The sequence below is a fragment of the Eriocheir sinensis genome, chromosome 63 (assembly GCF_024679095.1).
Source record: "Eriocheir sinensis breed Jianghai 21 chromosome 63, ASM2467909v1, whole genome shotgun sequence".
NCBI classification, from domain to species: Eukaryota; Metazoa; Arthropoda; class Malacostraca; order Decapoda; family Varunidae; genus Eriocheir; species Eriocheir sinensis.
The window spans coordinates 1,844,008-1,864,224 of record NC_066571.1 but is presented as its reverse complement, the minus strand read 5'-3'; the positions used below and the strand labels follow the sequence as shown (position 1 = coordinate 1,864,224).

Sequence of the window (20,217 nt, the reverse complement as noted above, 5' to 3'; positions counted from 1 at the left end):
TAATTCATGCCTTTCCATAACAGTCTAGTCATAAAAATATCAAACAGTTCATGAAAGCGGGAACATAAGTACAAGCAGCTGGTCAGCTGAAACAATTACACAACAGGTGCTGTGTGCAGTGATGACAGTCCACCATCTTCTATTTTAACCCCTTCGCTATGGCCGGGCTGAGAGCATGTCTTGAGGCATATCCGGGAATGCCGTGAGCACCAATTTTGAAACTTTACTGAAAATATCCATGAAGCTAAACATAAACATCATGTATCAGCATAAGGGGAATTAAATGGTGCATAAAGACAAACATAAATTCACTGATAATTTTGAGGTGAATACATAAACTTACAAGAAATATGCAGTACTGTGTTGATCATTTATGTATCCATTGAATTTTACTCCCTTATTTTAGTACTGGTGGGTAGATAGGCTTGTGGGGAGAAGCGCAGGAGAGGGAAGAGATTGGAGTGTGGAAAATACCACTTCACACAAGAATGGAGCAGCACGGTGCATCAATAGGCTACTTCCCCTGATATAGGCAACTCACATTCCAATGTAATAATAATGAAAGCTAAGTAAGCTATCGTATCATACACGACCCATATTCTGATAGCTCTCGTACAATATCTTGGAAAAAAATACATAATTCCAGGAGAATTCATCCAGGTCCACAGGCTCACCACGCCCGGACGATGAACAATCAGCCACCGCCTCCCTGCTTGATGTCAGCAGGAAAGCGATATGGGAACAAAACCATGATTGGCTGTCCTCACTTGTATAAAGAGGAAATACATTTACCACGACCTAACAATGTTCTTTACTCAGTGATAGTATTGTTGTGTGTGTATGAATCACTTCTCCAAACTGATGATGAGTTAATATTTCCAACAATCTTGCTATTACTGTAGTGCGACGACTATGCCTGATGAACGAGCCTCCCATAACCCACTTAGTCAGACGGGTACCTCTTTGGACAATTCGGTAAGGAGTGGCTCTCCCGTCACGTTGGTCGCGGGTTCAATCCCAGCCCAGGCAGCCAGCGAATACCCTCACCTTGTCGATTAATTTCTCGTGTGTTTCGATACACGCAGAGGATGTGTAGGAAAAATAGAAAAAGAGAAAATACAAAATCTCAGGGCATGACAGTGGTGGCATAGCGGTGGGTATCCTCTCCTGCAGTTCTGTTGAGTTTAATATTGCACCAAAATGGGTCAGTCTCAACACACAGAAATTAATCTACATAGAGGGAAAGTCATGCCTGATGAACGAGCCTCCCATAACCCATTTAGCCAGAGGGGTACCTCTTTGGACATCTCGGTAAGGAGTGGCTCTCCCGTCACGTTGGTCGCGGGTTCAATCCCAGCCCAGGCAGCCGGTGAATACCCTCACCTTGTCTTGATTAATTTCTCGTGTGTTTCGATACACGCAGAGGATGTGTAGGAAAAATAGAAAAAGAGAAAATACAAAATCTCGGGGCATGACATTACTTACTATATAACAAGAGCTGCCCTGTATACGGCAACTGGCATTTGCTGACTTTATGTTCTTCTCTGATCACTGTCACTGTCTGTGCCATGTTTTTTTTGTTTAGCAGACATCTCTTTAAGCCAAATCATTCTAGGTGTGCCATATATTGCCATTTTCATAATGCAGCAATTTGCATTTTATGTATTTTTATAGTATCTGTGGTAAGTGTCACTGTCTTCTTTACAAGGCTTTGCATGCTTTGTATTTATAAGACAGTTTGAATAACAGTGGCACACTCATTTAATATTTTTTATATCAACCCACCAGTAAATCTTAGGTTTTTATAACATGATATCGTAGGATTTAATAAAGACCTGATTTCATGAGAAACTTCAAAATTATGTGATATTTAATGTGATGATTACACAGATGGCAGTTGGCTGTGGAGATTCTCAGCTTGTATCTCAAAAGCAGCACATTCACATTTATATTTTTCCTCCTCCTCTGAGAGATAATACAAGTTAACCCACTACATGATTTGAGATGCCTAGCCATGGAACTTATCGTTTGTTGTTGCAGTTGTTGGCAGCTGACTACCTTCTCATTCTGATGTTCTACTACCTGTTGGCATTCACTGGGATCTTTACCTTTGCTCACCTGGAAGACTTGTACACTCTCAACTTCCAGCCAGACCGATGCAAGACTGGCACTGACTCCAATTTCGTCTACAGTCTGCAGGTACTGTCTTGAGCCTCTTGGAGGGATGATCTCTCTTACTTTTAGTGTATGACTAGCAGATGGAGTTGTTTTTCATGCATGTAAATAAAATCATTATTTTGAGTATGTGAAGTTTTGTTCAAGCCAGCTTTGATGCACACAAGTTAACATCTTTTTGCTCCTTTTTTATTACAAGTCAAAATTAGGTTACACTTATAGGAGTAAATGTTCATGAAAATGAGTTTTTGATTTAACACAGTTATTCTCTGACAATTAAGGTTTCTTTTCCTTCCTTCCTGAGTCCCCTGTCAGATTTTCTCTTCTACTTCCTTCCCATTTCCACTCTTGTTTCTCTTCAGCTACCTGTAATCTTAGCTATCAATATATTTCATCCTTCCCTTTACCCCCTCTGAGGTACTATTATTTTCACATGCAGTATTTTGTGTATTCATTCTTCCTTTTCCCAAATCCTGTCTCAGGTGTTTTTATTAAGTATATTCCTTTGTGCCCTTTTTCAATTGTTTGTATCTCATACCATCCATTTCTCAGTGTTATTTTTTGTTGCATTTGTGAGGTCACATAATTTTTTTCTTTCCATCACTAATGTTTTCGCTCACGTTCATCAGAATTCATGTGTTTTAACCTTCCCACTCTCAGGTGTTCCTGCTTATGTTCCCAGTGTTTACATTAAGCACCAACTTCCCCATCATTGCGATCACGCTCCGCAATAACCTCAAAAGTCTGTGTCTAAGGGAGAACCGTCGCTACTCCTTCTTCACCTCACGCTGCCTCTTCCCTCTGCTTGCAATCATCCCTCCAACACTCGTAGGACTCGCCACCTCCGATGTTGAGATCCTTGTGGGAATCACGGGGGCCTATGCTGGCTCCTTCATTCAGGTGAGCCGAGACTTTTTCTCAGGACTAATCTTTAAGGAACTCCTCTTTTTAAAGTTAAACAATTTTTATTGGTTAGAAGTGTCCCATTTTCTTGATCATAAATCTAAAGTATACTTTTTTATGTGACTGGCAATTATTGAATACATGTATCTTATAGCTCCAATTCCCTGTTCCCTCTGGCAGGTGTCTCCAGTAGTCCTTGTTCATACACTTCCTTTTTGCAACATTTGAACCTTCCCTCCCACCTCTCCTCTTCAACACTGCTGATCCACCTAACTGGTGGTTCCCTACTGCTCCCTGCCCTCCTATTTGACTCATGTGGCCTCTATACAAAATCACTAATCTACATTCTCATAATATAATTACTGTATCAAGAAAGCATTATCTTTATGAGAAAATATTTTAGTGTGAATGGGGCTACTAATTCATTTTGAATTTAAATATCTTGCTTTTTTATGTAGTTACAGCCTATAATGAGGGTTTGGGTTATGGCATCTGAATGTGAAATGTGATCTACTCCTTGTAGTTTTTGTTTCTGAAGTCTCGACTCCCTCCCTGCCCAAGTAGGGAATGGGTAGTTGACATGTGGAGTTCATATGATGACTAAACTCAGTAGTGAATGGAGCCAGGTGTGAGAAATGATATTCAATGAAAATAAGTGAAAGTTGTTGGAAATGGGTTAGAGTACCAAGAGGCTGTGACTGAATTATTCATTGGGAAATAAAAATAAATCATAAAAGTGAAAGGAGAGGACTTGGGAAGTATTATCATCTGAAAACACATTAACCCGGTAGCAGCGACGGGGCAAATTTGTGGCTTTACCGTGTAGAGGCGACGGGACAAATTTGTGCCATGATATAAACCCCCCCAAAAAAGATGATACATAATCTGATCACAAATGCTTTGATATGTATTATGATATGGTTTGTGTGGGGGTGATTTTTTCTCATTTTTCTTGCTTAGAGGGACCATTAAGAAACATGATCCCTGCTGCTACCGGGTGAACAAAATTGTCAGACTTATAAGTAGTTGACAAACATGAGTGGCATTTCACTACAAGAATGAAGAGATGATGAAGAAACTGATAGTGGCTTTGATATGCCTCAGGTTGGAATATGTACCACCATGTAGTATGGTCCCCATTTAAAAAGAAACAAGATAGAGAGAATACAAAGAACAGCAACCAAGATTCTCCAGCCTGACAAACTTAACATATAAGAAAGATTGGAAAACTTGAGGCTACCATATCTAAAAGAAAGGAGAGAGGGAGGTGGCATAAATGCAGTGTTCAGGGCAATAAAGGGAGAGACAGGATTGAAATAGATGTTTGCATTGGTTGGGGGAGTAAGTAGGGAACATGAAAATTAATGAAGTTGAAAAAGACAAGATTCTTCAAACACATCAAGATATACTGTTTTCCCAATCAATGCACTCATCAGTGGCACAACTTGGACAAAGGTTGTCCAGTCAAAAAAGAAAAAGAAAAAAAAAAGTTGTTAAATTTGACAAACTCAGAGATGAGATCCCACGAGGGCAGCTCATTTACTTTATATCACATCTAGGTACATACAAGGACTCATAACAATCTTGTATAAAGATCTGTCACACAAAAAGACATATTATTTAGCTAACTCATCAAGATAGCTGGGCGTTATCGCGATACTTTATCGCTGATAACAAAATCGGGTTATCGGCCATCCGCTACTTATTTAAATATATATCGGTATCTTCGTTACTTTTGTAACCAAAATAGCGATAATCGCTACTTTTTTCTGACTCTCAGAAAAAGAAAAGAAAAAAAACGTTGTCCCCTCCCTACTGCGCATGCTTGGCCCAGGCGCTCGGTGTTGTATGAAAAAACTTCGGGGTATAAAATATCTTCGGTGAAGAGATTTCATACTTAGATCATCAACATTAAAACGCCGGGTTGTGAAAGTCTCTCTCGTGACCGAGGCTCAGGACAAGCGATTGGTCTTTGAGGCGTTTTCAAGACCCTGTGGGAGCGAACTCCCAGTGTTGGAGGCATCTAACACAGCAGTATCTAATTTCCATGCACAATTTTTATACAATTCAATTTATGGTCACAATTTAAGTTATTTCGAAAGCGCTTTTAAAATTTGCCCAAACTGTTAACTCGCTTAAATTTCTAACAATGCCTTCGAACCTTAAGTGTGACGTCTGTCCCGGACGTTTTGCAGCTCAGTTCTTCCAGCTGAGTAAAACTTGCCGCCTCTGCGTTCAAAGATTACATCTTCAGAAGGCTGTGACTGAATGGAAAGTCAAGCACAATGATCTTGAAAAGAAATTTGTAGCCCTTCAGGAATTTGTTTTAACTAATGTGGCAGTGACTCCACCATCGATGGTGGAGAGGCCCTCCACCGAGACTGTGCCCTCTCCAGATGACCCTCCTGCTTCACGGGAGGACGTGTTACCTGCCTCACAGGTTGACTCCCAGCCTGCCTCACAGGCTAACCCCCAGCCTGCCTCACAGGCTAACCCCCAGCCTGCCTCACAGGCTAGCCCCCAGCCTGCCTCACAGGCTAACCTCCAGCCTGCCTCACAGGACAACCGCCAACCTGCCTCACAGGCTGACCCCAGCCTGCCTCACATGCTAACCCCCAGCCTGCTTCACAGGCTAACTCCCAGCCTGCCTCACAGGACAACTTCCAGCCTGCCCCACTTAACGCTTCTCTTCCTGCTTCACAGGATGTCGGGTTCCAACCTGTAAGGAATGGAGCCAAACCGAAGCAGGCAACCAAGGACTTACTGACCCCCACTACCTTCAATAGGTTCCAGGTGCTGGCAGACACCATGGAGGATGAGTTCGAGACTCACCTAGTTGGGGACTCCATGGTGCGTGGCCAGCTGGTTGAGTTCTGTGGTCGTTCATCAAACGGCCGCAGAAAACGTTACTGCTATCCAGGTGCCAGACTGGACGACATCACCGCAGCGTGCGATGATGTCACGAGAAATGCCGACCGAAACACCCTCTTTGTCATTCACGCGGGGACAAATGATGTAAAGACAACCCTTTCTGAGGAACTGCTTGAGAAATACCGCCACATGATCAAGCAGTATAAACGTAAAACGGATGCCGGTAACATCATAATTTCAGGAATCCTCCCGAGGGTCGGTGCTGAATCTAGCTTTTACAGTAAGGCCTTCAGCACAAACAACAGACTTCAGTCCCTTTGCTCACAAGAAAACGTCCAGTTTGTTAACTTGTGGAACAATTTTTACTACGATTCAGACTTGTTCCTTCCTGATGGCATTCACTTAAACCCTGTTGGAGCAGCCCATTTCGGGAGGCTGCTCTGTGACCAAGTGGCTCTTCGAAAGCCAAAAAACGCGGAGGCGAGAACACCAGCAGCTCCACCGTAAGGGTGCACTCAACCCGCAAAACTCCCGACTCGAATCACATTAAAGCTTGCTATGTAAACGCTCATAGCCTACGTAACAAATTTGAAGACTTAGAAGTCCTCGCAGCTACAAATCATTATCACATCATCGGAGTCACAGAATCTTGGATAGACACTTCTAATAGAGATTTCATTGCGGAATATAGATTACCGGGTTATACAATCTTTAGTCATGAAAGAGAGAACAGACAGGGTGGAGGCGTTATCTTTTATATCCACAACTCTCTCCATCCAGTATCCGTGAAAACAGATATTATAACCAATGTAGACATGGTCTTCATTGAAATAAAAAATAAATCTCGTAAAATAGTAATTGGACTTATCTACAGACCGCCAAGGCAGACTCTTGATATCGACCACGCATTAAGTGAATTATTATTAGAAACAAGTAGCAGTTGCGAGGCAGTAATTGTTGGGGACTTTAACTTGCCAGTGAAAAGATGGGGTGAACCGTTGAACTGTCATACAGGGTTCGACCTGTACACAAATTTACTAGAAAGTGATTTGCATCAACACGTTCAAAAACCGACTCGGGAAAATAATATACTTGACCTTATCTTTTCAACGACAGCTGATCTAGTTAACGAAGTAAATGTTGGTCCAATTTTTAGTTCTAGCGGTCACCGAACAATCACATTCAGCATCAATATGAAAGGAAGTAAAGAAGTAAATTTATTCAGCCTATCGAAACGAAGAATGCGAGGCGATCTAATAGAAGTGTTTAAAATGTTTAAAGGATTCAGTGATATTAATGCGGAAGATTACTTTACAATTGATCAATTAAATAGAACAAGAAGAAATCACAATTTGAAGATAAGCGGTAAAAGATTCTCATTGCACGAAGCTAAACACTTCTTCAATCGAGTTGTTAATGTTTGGAACTCTCTACCCTGTGATGTCGTTGATAGTACAACAGTTACGGCCTTCAAGAATAGATTAGACAAGTGTTTTGAATCCAACCAGCAACATTGTCGTAATAACGTTAAGTTCTTTCGAATACTGGTGTCCTTGTCTGCTTTTATCGCCCGGTTAGTGGTAGCAGTAATGGTAGTTCTTTCCTCTTTCCTACATAAATTCCAAGCAGTTTTTCCATGCTGCATGGTTCTTTTTCCTTTCCTGCCAGCTTTGGCTGGAGGGGTGGGGGGGGGTGGGGAGGAGCCTTCGCCTTTGCTGTCCTTCATCTTCCACCTTTGATTAGATAGTTAGTGTAGCTTGTCACAAACAACCTTGTAAGGACCAGCAGGTCTGCTGTTGTTTGTTCTTCCTTTGTGTTCCTTTGTGTTCCTAAGTTATGTTTTATGTTAGACTCAAAAATCAATATATTAAAGAGAAAAATCATTTAACTTTGGCCCCCAAATGATTATTCACTGCCTCAGATTTGATATTCCATATTCATTTGTGAGCATGCCATGGTATTGAAGGCACCCTGTGTTGTGTTATTTGGTGTCCCATCGTCAAAAGCTGGCGCTTTTGTTTACAAACACTGGTCTCTCGTTAACTGCGCATGTTCAGACCAGTAAGCTAAGCCCTGTACTGTCTCACAAAGCTTTTTAACACATTAAGAGTTGCTGGAAGGCTGAATCAGACATACAGTACCACTATCCTCGCTGTTTCTAGAACGACACTCTGTACATATAAATACAACTCGTACAGAGTGTCATTCTAGAAACAGCAGGGATGGTGGTTGTGGTACTGTATGTCTGATTCACCCTTCCAGCAACTCTTAATTACGGTTAAAAAGCTTTGTGAGACTGTACAGGTTTACGCTTGCTGGTCTGAGCATGCGCAGTTCACGAGAGCAGTATTTGTAAAAAAAAAAAAAAGCATCAGCTTTTGACGGTGGCGACGCCAAATAACACAACACCAGTTCAGGCGTTTCTAGTATTACTGTCCATTGGTACGTGTCAACGTGTGGTTTTCAGGTTTTGTAAGTCTTCTAAAATACAGATAATGAAAATTTGAATCCATTTTTTTATTTTATTTGAGATATCAATAAAGTATCGTTTTAGCCTATCGGACTTATCGCTAGCTAGTATCGGAATTGTGGATTTATATCGGTTATCGGTTATCGCCTATATTTGTGTCTCCAGTTAACGAATATCGGTTATCACCGATAAGGTTTTCCATTATCAGTTATCGGTTATCGGGAATAAGGTTTTCTGTTATCGCGCCCAGCTATGCTCATCAATTTAGTCACCCTGCATATTCATGTTTCTGACTGGATCTTACCATATATACCATATTAAGAGCTTCAAAACATTTTTCATGTCTGCTGAACTCTATAATGCTTTTCGAGGAAAAGTTGGAACCTGTCATGGTTCCCATCTACTCCAAGACATACAGGCAAGCCTTGTAATACTTGTGCTTGTGTTATGCATACTTTTTTACTCATACACCATGCTTTTGTACTCAAAAGTTGACATGCATTCAAGTATTCTCCGGTATTTGTATAGGAATGTTGCTGGATAATTGAAATTTTACCACCATGCTGTATACATGCTTTCTCTTCTCCATGTGGCCCCAACGTATGATCCATTTTGCTCCTACTTTGTAAACTACCCTCCTACAGACCCTATCCCTCCCTCTGTACTAAATTTAATCTCCAGTTTCCTATTAGACTGATCTATTTCTGCTGTGGTAGAGTCACTTCTACCTCTAAACCTCTCAACAGTGGTGTTCTGCAAGACTGTTCTATCTTTAAATCCCTTACTATTAATCATTTTTCCATCATTTTTCTCTTAGACTGATAACTACATTATTCAACATTTTTTAGTAAATGTTCCACCCAATAGGAATGATACAACTTAAGACTGGATGCCACAGAACACTTTTTCTTGCCATTATTTCTGAATAGGGAAGAAGGAACTTTGTCCTTCAGTTCCTCAAAACACAATTTTTCCCCAAAAAAGTCGAGCATCCCACACCTTCCTCATGGGTCAGTCAAACTGAGTGTGGAATGAACATGTCCACACTTGTACTATTGACTCCAATGGCCTCAAGAACACCAAACTCGAGCTGTCATTCACGCAGACAAGATATGGCAGCGTCACTCTTCCTCCTCAGGTCCTCTGGGTGCGCTGACTGTCAAGTGTCTCTAAATAGTTTCCAGGTGTGTGTGTGTGTGTGTGTGTGTGTGAGAGAGAGAGAGAGAGAGAGAGAGAGAGAGAGAGAGAGAGAGAGAGAGAGAGAGAGAGAGAGAGAGAGAGAGAGAGAGAGAGAGAGAGAGAGAGAGAGAGAGAGAGAATTTACCTAGTTGTATTTGCCTAGTTGTGACATACTGGAAAAGAGCTATGCTCAGGCTGCCCGTCTCCATATCCACTCTTATCCAACTTTTCCTTTAAATCAAGAATGTTTCTTGCAAAGACCACTTCCTCCTCCAGTCTATTCACAGCTCAATGCTTCTATTTGGGAAGCTAAACTTTTTCACATCTCTCCTACATGTGGTTGCCCTCAACTTCTTTCCATGTCCTCTTGTCCCTCTCTCGTTCCACAAACACAGGTCCTCTCTGTCCAAATGCTCCACTCCGTTCACCACCCTGTACACTGCTATCAGATCTCCTCATTCTCTTCTTCTCTCCAGGGTTGTGAACCCCATGCTATTGAGTCTCTCCTCATGAGTCTGATCTTAGTTGGCATTCTGCACTCTTTCCAGCTTCTTTATGTTTTTCTTTTCGTGAGGAGATCAGACCACTGCTGCATACTCCAACCTTGGCCTTATCTTTGTGACTGTTATTTTCCTCATCATCTCCTCATCCAAGTACACAAATACCATCCTTATGTTCCTTGGCAAATTCAGAGTTTGTGTCCCATTATCCTGTTGATGTGTTTGCCTGGTGACATGTTTTCTGAAAGTCACTCCCAAATCTTTTTCCTCCACTCCTGCATATTGTCTCATTTGCCATCTTGTAATCATATTTGCATCTTCTACCACTCCTACCAAACTCCATTTTTTTACATTTCCCAAGATTGAACTCCATTTGCCATGTACCACTCCACTCATATTCTATCCAGGTCCCCTTGCAATGCCTCACAGTCCTTTACATTATTCACGTCTCAATAGTTTTGCATCATCTGCAAACGAACTCACATAGCTGGACACTCCATCCACCATATCATTTATATAAACGGCAAACATTATTGGCGCCAACACCAAACCTTGCGGGACTCCACTCATCACGGGGCACCAGTTGGAAACCCTGTCCCTGATTATCGTCCTTATTTCCCTGTTAGTTAGGAAGTCCTCCAGCCACTTAAGTCAGTCCATCACACACTCCACCCCTATTTTTAATTTTCCAAATTAGTCTTCTATGCAGTACTTTGTCAAATGCTTTTTTCAAATCCAAGTACACTCCATCCCCCCAGCCTTCTCTCTCTTCTATTAAATCTGTCACCCATGAGTATTAACATAAGTTGGTGACACATGATCTCCCTCTCCTGAATCCAAACTGGCAATCCGAGATAATTTTCTCACTTTCTGAGAAATCTGACCACCTGTTTTTAAGGCAGCGAGGCCGCTGACCGGGTGAACGCCGGCGATGACGTCATCGGACTCCCAGCGAATCACAAGCGTGTTTTTAGAGCTCAGCCAATCGTTTTTTTTTTTTTTTTTTTTTTTTTTTTGTGAGTGATTATTTTGAGTAATTATCAAACCCAAAAGTCAGACCCACGTGTGCACTAAATAATTTTTTACATATTGGTTACTTTACTCAGTTAGCGCAACCGCGTTCATCCACTTAATTCTCGCGCTAAATGGGGCTCTGCTGTGGTTGCATCTCCCAATTTTGTGATCCTCCTTTCGGTCAATTGTTCTCTTTTCTGATACTTCAAATTCCACAACTGCATGGTCACTCTTCACTATTGGACAATCTACTTAAGATTTTCTATTATTTCTGGCTCCTTGCTAAATACCAGATCTAGTCTTGATGCCTTGCTTTCATTCCCGAATCTGGTATGTTTATTGATCCACTGAGTCAGCATGTTCTATTGGCAGTTGTAGGAGTCTTCCTCCCCACGACCCGTCTGCTCCCTGCGTCTGCCAATCCTCCCATTCCACCTCCTTGCAGTTGAAATCACCCATTATAATCATTCTCTCACACTCCCTCAACATTCCATCCAGGCAACTCACTGTGTCTTGTAACATTTGTTCGTATTCTCGTAACTCCCATGCGTTTATTCTTGGGGGCACATACCCTACTACATAATGCCTCCTTCTTCCTTCAGCACTCACAATTTTCACTTTCAACACCTCTGCCAAGCCTTCACCCTCAATCACTTTCTCCACCCTGATGCCTTTTTTGTTACCATCAACATCACCCCTCCTCTCTTTTTTAACTTTCTGTCTCTCCTCCATATGTTGTATGCACCTTCTCCAATCCCCACCACCTCAATTGGTTCACACAACTTAGTTTCTGTTAGCCCCACAATATCAGGTTCTTTGTCTCTCAAATAGTCTTTAAACTTTATCCACGATGAAACTATTCCATTTATATTCGTGCGTGTTACCCTCCACCCTTCCTCCTTTTCTGTTAGATTCTTTCTCTCTTTCCTCTCGTCCCTATGAACCACTTCCTCACTTTCATATCCATTACTCTCCAAAAAAATTCCCTCTTCTCTTCTTCCAATCTCTTCTCATTTAAATCATGAACCTCACCTCTTAAGTTCATTCAACTTAACTCTCTTGCTCATTCAGATCTTTTCTCAGCCACATCATTTTGGTGTCTTCTTCTCTCGCCAGCTTCCAAGCTCCTGCCAGTGCCTCTTCTGCTTCACTCTGTGCCTTAAATTGTATTCTAATTGGTCTATCTCTTTCGCCATTGTATTTTCCAATCCTATGACAGTCGTCTATTTCTTTCACCAGGTCACTTCCCTCTTCTTGTACCCTTTACACGACCATCCTCACTGCATCCCTCAAGTTGTTCTCTCTCACAGATTTACTTGGTCTTTTTTTCCTTGACGGCGAACAGAATCTTCTTTTTGTCAACCGTGCCTCTTACCAGTGCCTCATTTTCTTTGATCACCTTCACCACCTTCTCAGCCATCTTCTCTTCTAGCTGCTCCTCTACAATCTCCTTAAAGTTCTGCACACTCCCACTTTGCATCATCTCTCCACCACTCAACTTTCTGTTCCAACTTCCTAACTCTTTGCTCCACTTCCACTTTTTCATCATTACGCTTACCTTCACCCCCTCAGTACACTTTATCAGCTGATCCCTGAGTTCCACCACCCTCGCTTCTAAATCACTTATCTTTCTCTTGTCCTCCTCTCTCTCCCTTCTCAATTCACTCACCATCTTCATTACCATTTTTGTGTGTGTGGAGAAATCTCTCTCTCTCTCTCTCTCTCTCTCTCTCTCTCTCTCTCTCTCTCTCTCTCTCTCTCTTTCTCTCTCTCTCTCTCTCTCTCTCTCTCACACACACATATCTATTGCTCCATCTCTTTTACTACACACACACACACACATATCTATTCCTCCATCTCTTTTACTCCCTACGTCCTTCCTTGCCAATCCCCTCCCTCTTTCCTCCCTTCTTTTCCCTCCCTCCCACCTCATTAGGGTTCACATCCCCTCCCACTTTAACCCCCCACTGCCCCACCTCCACCTCCTTAGGCTTCACTTTGTTGCAAGGCTTAGAAACATCATTTTACATTAATTTTTTTTTCTCTCTCTCATTTTTAGTTCCACCTTGTGTGTGTGTGTGTGTGTGTGTGTGTAAGGAGAGAGAGAGAGAGAGAGAGAGAGAGAGAGAGAGAGAGAGAGAGAGAGAGAGAGAGAGAGAGAGAGAGAGAGAGAGAGAGAGAGAGAGAGAGAGAGAGAATTTCTTCACACACACACATACACTCTGTCTCTCACACCCTGACATTAATGCAAGGCTTAGAAACATCATTTTACATTAATTTTTTTTTCTCTCTCATTTTTAGTTCCACCTTGTGTGCAATGTGTGTGTGTGTGTGTGTGTGTGTGTGTGTGTGTAAGGAGAGAGAGAGAGAGAGAGAGAGAGAGAGAGAGAGAGAGAGAGAGAGAGAGAGAGAGAGAGAGAGAGAGAGAGAGAGAGAGAGAGAGAGAGAATTTCTTCACACACACACATACACTCTCTCTCACACACACACACCTGGAAACTACTTAGAGACGCTTGACAGTCAGCGCGCCCAGGGGACCTGAGGGGGAAGAGCGACGTTGCCATATCTTGTCTGCGTGAATGACATCTCAAGTTTGGTGTTCTTGAGGCCATTGGAGTCGATAGTGGGTGGACTTGATGAACCAAATTACTGGATTGTCAATTTCAGTGCATAGGTTAATTCAAAATATTCATTAATGTCAGGGATTCTTATGTTTAGCTATTTTGAGGGAAGGGTCCATGTTTTATTTTTAAATTGAAAAACTTTTATTTTCAAAATTGTTATTCATAATTCTTTGGGACCAAATCCATACATATAACAAGGATTGTCTGCACCTAAGCACTGCCTGTCATGGTCAACAACGTGAATGGAAATCTGAATATGCAGGCTTTATAAGACCTTCCAGTCATCATCTATGTATGCATATATTAAGAAAGCTAGACAGGGAAAGCCATATAACTATGCTAGGCCTACAAGAGAACACTAGCTCTCTCTCCAAGGTGCTGCTGTGAGTTGGAACTGAACACACAACCTTTTGGTTGTGAGCCAATCACTGTACCCACAGAGCCACCCAGCCTCTATATGTCTCTCTACTTTAGAAGACATTTGAGAATGTTTTTCATCGTATCCCTGAACTCTTGCCTGTCCATTTCAGTACGTTGTGCCAGCGACGCTGGTGTACTATGCACGGAAGATGACGCTGCAGCATATCGGCATGGGCGTGAAGAACCCCTTCTCGGCGCCCCTCCAACACTCAGCTTGGCTGGTTGTGATCTGTATTTGGGCTGCCCTGTGCCAGGTCTTTGTCACACTTTATCTCATCGAGGAATACAAGGCATAGGCAGCCCTGTAGTTGTACATATACATTTTTTCAGAGTTGTTGATATATTGTATATAGAAGTATATTTTATATGAGTACGACTCTTAAGTTATTACAACACATTATTATAATCTACATTCTACAGGGTGTAACTTGGTCTAGTTTCACACCCTCTTCTTGTTAGTCTGCTCAAGTCATTCCTAAATGACATTTTATTTATTTATTTTATTTTTTACTTTTTTTATTTAGGAAATTGCTGCACCAGCAAATATATTTTATTCTTCGGTAGGACTGCTATTACCCATTCTTCCTTTCTTCCTTGCACATTACATTGGATGGGATCTATGAAAAGAAATTGGAAAGCATTCCACAGCAAAGTAAGCATCTCACTTGCAAACTCTATCAATATCTTTGTGCAAGCAAATCTTCCATAGTTGGCACCTCTTTTGGCTGGAGCATCTCCCCCCTTTACATGTGATGCAGACTGCCTGATATCCCCTACCAATTCAGACAGTCTTATATTTGTCTGCCATGTGAGTTGTCTTCCTATAAGTGTAGACAAAATCCTTACTTTCCTAAGTCTATTAGCTCCCTCCCTCCTTCCTTCCAGTGTTTAGGATGCCTTTCAGTATCATTTTATTGCTTGATTCTCTTGACTAGGATGGATTCTACCAATCTTCCTTCCTTGTCATGATTAGAATATATCATAGCATATTTATATTTCCCTTGGTTCCCATTAATGTGATATATTTTACTACATGTTGTATCCACTTTTTGTTGGTTTTAGAATTAGCATGACGTGTAATATTCCATTACCTGTCAAGTCTCTCTAAGGAAATGGTCTAATGTTCTCTGCTTTTCCAGGCATACAGTAATTTCACATCATGCATTCACCTTATTTTCAGATTTCTTTGATATCCTCCCAGCCTTAACTCCATTAGTAAGTTTAACTTGTATGCTTGAAATAACTCATTGCCACTCCTCCATCATATCAGAACCTTTATTACTCATTTTCATTTTCAACAGACATTGAAGGTTTAGCTTCCTCACCACACAGCAATTATACCATCATCATTTTTAAGGCATCAAAGTGTTAGTCAGTCTTATCTTCCAGTAGTTGCTATACATGGCATGTTTGTCTTTTCCTCATTTGTATCCTCCATCTGTATTTAATATTTGTGAATTGCATCAATGACTGGTTTCTGACAATTTCATCTTACTCTTCAGTTCAAATTTAATATCATCATGCAGTATTCAAAACAGTGCCAGTGCCCTTATTTGTTTCAGTTTTTCATCTTTTTGTGACTACTCTCAAGTATAATTATAGTACAAGTTTCTAGTTTGCTCTCACCTGAATAATAATCATTTATGCATTCTTGCCATGGCATTCTGGTCAACAAATATCATATTTACTCATGTACCTGTAAATCCATTAAATATAGAATAAGGAGCTTTTACTTGCTGTGCAGTTTTACTGCGGTTTTAAATATTTGAAGGGTTCTGAAGAAAGCAAGAGGCAAGTGTTTTGCTCAGCATAGGAAGAGAAAGATGTCAGTATTGCTTACTTTAGTTTGTACATGAACCATTTTATTTGTAAAGTACTTTATTTCTTGTATGTTGTGCCATAAGATGAGGCCTTTCCCATTTGATTTTCTAAATATCATACACTCACCATGCAGTCACCTCAAACTCCTCAAAATAGTAGTTATGGCTGTAAGGTAGACAAGATATATCTGCAGCCAAATGCTATTCAGTAATTCTAGTGACAGTGAAGTAAGGTAATCGTATATATTTCTACAATTTACAAAGGTTAATATGATTGACTTTACTACTAATATATAATAAACAGCATTACATTCAGGAAGCTGAAGAACTGTAAGTGGGACATGGACTTAACTTTTATTGTCAGCACAGTAGTAAGACGAATGAAACGCACAGTTTCTGTTCCTGGTGGCCAGAAGGCACCGAATTCCTTATTAATTTTCACTATTTTTCTATAGTAATTGTAATTAATGTACCTGTGCAGCTTCATGTAGTACAGAGGAATGGAAATATTTGTTTGAAACCTGGAGTGTTGTGATTGTCCACTCTTGCCATGTTCTGTAATCCATGTTAGTATTGTAGACTACAGGACCAGGTAGCTTGCCTATTCTTCAGAACCTTCAATCCGGCCCATTGTGAAACTACCTCAGGTGGAAGAGGTTCCTGGGTGCCAGCTCAGTTATTTATGTACCTGGAGGCCTTGACACATGCCTGTGTACTTCCAGCAACACTGCTTATTTCAGTTGAGCAAATATCACATATAAGACGGCAGTCTACCTTGAAAGCAATCTCTTTGAATAGCATTGCCGAGTAATGGGAGTGCAGTGACTGAAAATCTCATGCTATATTGACTAAAATAGTGGTTTTGTCAGAAGTACATGTGTGGTAAGTCACCAGATATTTTCCCAACATTCTTAATTCCAGAGTGAGTGTTGCTATGTTGAAAAGCTGCAGATGATATTTGTATAGGTGCTGCTATGCTAAGTATTGACCCACCTGCCAGTGGGACAGTTATCAGCTATATTATTATTGACAAAAAATGAATAGTAGACGCACAGTTGAAGCAAATCGTTACATCAATGACATCATAGTTGTCAGTGAGTTCATGAAGGTCTTCAGAACAGTAATCAGAACCTGACCATGTATTTGTTGGTATGATGATAGTGTTAGTACACATTTTCAAGTGATACAGGGAAGGGTTTCCTGTTGAAGTCTTTTAAGGATAACATTACTTTGGCCTGAGCTTCCCTGTTGACAGTTACTAGATGAGACCTGTTAGACCAAGTGCAGAAGGTTACCCTGCCCGCTTGTTGTTGGATGGATTTTTGGAAGCGTGTTGTTTTGAGTAAGGAGTGAGTGCAGGAATGTTAAATGTACTTTTGTTCAAGCAATGTTCCAGAATCAAGGTCTAAATAGGGAAGACATAGAAGGGGGAAAATAAGATGTGGTGAATGAATTGGAAAGAGAGGAGTTGACAGTCTGGGTTGCAGGTCTTTAGGAGTATAGGGTTCAAGGGTGACTATAACATGGGAGGAAGCAGGATGGGATAAGGAAATGTGTATTAATGAAGAGGTAGGTAATGGAGGAGAGAATATAGGCAGTTGAGTGGGTTGTGCACTAGTGCAGTCAATCGAAGGAGTCAGGGAAACCTGGGAATTAATTTGTTAAAGGGGCTGTCCTTGAAGCATCTGTAGTAGTGAGTAATTGTCATGGTGAGCCTTTGAGAAAGTGAGAGAAGATGTTGATCTGATCCTTAATAAAACATGAGGAGTAAGTGTTGTGAACAGTCATGGCACCCTCCAGTTGTTTGTAACTAGCTCAAGTAATCTTGCATCCCATAGGCACAGCACTTGCACTGAAAGAAGAGAAAGGGAGATGGTAGACAGAGTGCAAGAAATAGATGAAGGGAAAGAGATTAAATAGCATAGAAAGTCCAAATAAAAGTGAAGGGGGACAGGAGGCTGGAACTGGGGAGGACACTTAGATATCTTCCCCAGTCCCATGCTCCTGTCTCTTGTCTGATTGTCTGACCATTTTTACTTGGACTTTTCCTTCCATGCTACTTAATCTCCTTCCCTTCATCTATTTCTCACACTCTGCCCTTTCTCATTTCAGTGTGAGTGCTGTGCCTATGAGATGCAAGACTTGCCTTGAACTAGTCACAAACAGCTGGAGGATGCCATGAGTGTGATAACCCTACTGATACAATTGTTACAATCCTTAATTCTCATGGGAGACCATAACGTCTCCTCCCCAGCATAGGACACCAATCCCTGGTCTCAAAGCTCTCTCTCCCCCCCCTAACACACACACACATGACAGCAGGATTGGAAATAAAGGGCACTGCTCTGTGGAATGAAAGTGTGAACGAATGAGTTCAGTGATTCTATATTACTAGATATTAGTCATCTTAGAAGATTATCTTCCATAGCATACTGTTTGAACACAGGTAAATTCTTTCAAATGATCCTTGGTAAGGCACAAATCACCTGTAATGTCCAGTTAAAATAGTAAGTGAACCATTACTTTTAAAGGATATTTTTTTATTAAGTAATAAGGTTGAAAGGTGATATTTGATCTGAATATGGTACGCAAACAGGATTTCATATTTAGTGAACAATTAAAGATTTTAGGTAAAACTGCTGCTGTACTCATACTGACCAGTGTAAGGGATAAAAAGGTTCATCCTTCCATTCACAATATGCTTTAGAGCACAAGATGGCACAGATTCTAGAGATGGTGCCAAAAATAAAGTTAAAAATATGAGCAAAGTAATTGTTTACCACACTATTTATGCATGTTTAAAAGCATTTAATATCAGCCAAGTTCATGCTTCAGTATTACTTGAAACCTTCCAAAGCACACGTAGGAAAAGTACCAAAGGAAAAGTAATTCCTTGCTAATGATGAGTTCCATAAAACACTTAGTATGTACTGTATGAAAATTGAAAACTGCATTTACAAGTTGTTGATGGCCCTGCCAAGCAATTTTGGACATTAAAGTTACACCATGGCATAGTCACTTAACATTAATGTTGATTGTATGCTTGAATGTATGGGCAGATAAACACCTAGTTCAGTTTTATTCAGGTAATAAGAATAAAAGTCCACTGGCTTCAAATATCTTTGCAAGGATTAGATAATTCTACTCAAAATCTGATTTTTAAAAACTATAAAAACAAATGGTACTACATTAGCTATGGAATGCTTCATAGTACGACAAAAACTATCTAAAAATAAAACCTCAACTCCCATTATAGTTTCAGATATAATTGGGGCTACTGGTTGTAATTTGTTAGTTTCAGATCCATGTCTCCTAAGAGATTGTCTATCATCTGTAAGATGCAGGAACCGTATACAATACTTCACCTTGTTTTACAAATTTCATTTGTAATATTACAGGAACTCTAGAATACAGAAAGGTAAAGAGTTTGAAGACTGGTCAACCCATGATTGTGTAAGACATATTTGGAATAAACATTTATATATGGTGAAAGTCTTTTAAGTGTTGTGTAATCATTATAATTATTAGAAGGTAAAAAGCTACTTTTTGATGTCATTCCATAGCCCCAACAGGAATCCTAAGTCAACTAATATGCTCTGATAATAAAGTTTTGTATTATTTTTTGTAGACCATCATGGGAAGATACTATATTTTATCTCCTTTCTTGTCATCAGAGATGAACTGCTAATTTCTCCTTTGCACAATGTAAGTCAACAATAAACTCTGGCAAGTTGTTGTTGGTGGCAAGCAAGCAGATAGACAGGGAAGTCACCATGCAGGCCCCCTTCCCATCCCAAGTACCTAACAGCAGGATCTATCAACTGCTCAAGCTACAAACTGTGGGCATCCCCATGACTTACTCCACTCAGGGTTACAGACATACCAAGTGAGCAGGGTTGGCTGCCACATGCCCATATAGCCGTAGCTGTTGTTGAGGGACTATGCAGGTTATAGACCTCAAATCAGTCTCACGGAGTAATTATTAGTTGACACAGTTATTCCTGCAGTATTCCATGAATCTGTGAAGGCTCTTATTACCAAATGCATCAGTCTGCCTCTTCAAGTCATTGTTCAGTGTCCTTATCTTACAGCCATAGAATAAGACAGGCAGCACAAGTGACTTGAAGTTCTGGATCTTTGTCCTTCTGCACAGATATCCACATCACCATATACTTGTGCTGAGTGAGTCCATAACACTGTGGGCCAAGTCAATCCACTGTAAGGCTTCCTGATGACTCGCC

At 40.8% G+C, this 20,217-nt stretch overlaps 1 protein-coding gene across 2 annotated transcripts in view; it reads left to right on the top strand.

Annotated features, from left to right (window-relative positions):
• LOC126986827 (transmembrane protein 104-like) overlaps nucleotides 1-19,518 on the top strand; it is a 53,570-nt gene extending 34,052 nt beyond the window's left edge. For both annotated transcript variants that reach the window (XM_050843213.1, XM_050843214.1), the window contains 3 exons: nucleotides 2,041-2,199; nucleotides 2,836-3,075; nucleotides 14,267-19,518. In XM_050843213.1, the coding sequence (XP_050699170.1) occupies nucleotides 2,041-2,199; nucleotides 2,836-3,075; nucleotides 14,267-14,452 (585 nt within the window). In that variant the 3' untranslated portion in view covers nucleotides 14,453-19,518. The remainder of the gene's footprint in view (nucleotides 1-2,040; nucleotides 2,200-2,835; nucleotides 3,076-14,266) is intronic.
• Nucleotides 19,519-20,217: the final 699 nt, after the last annotated feature.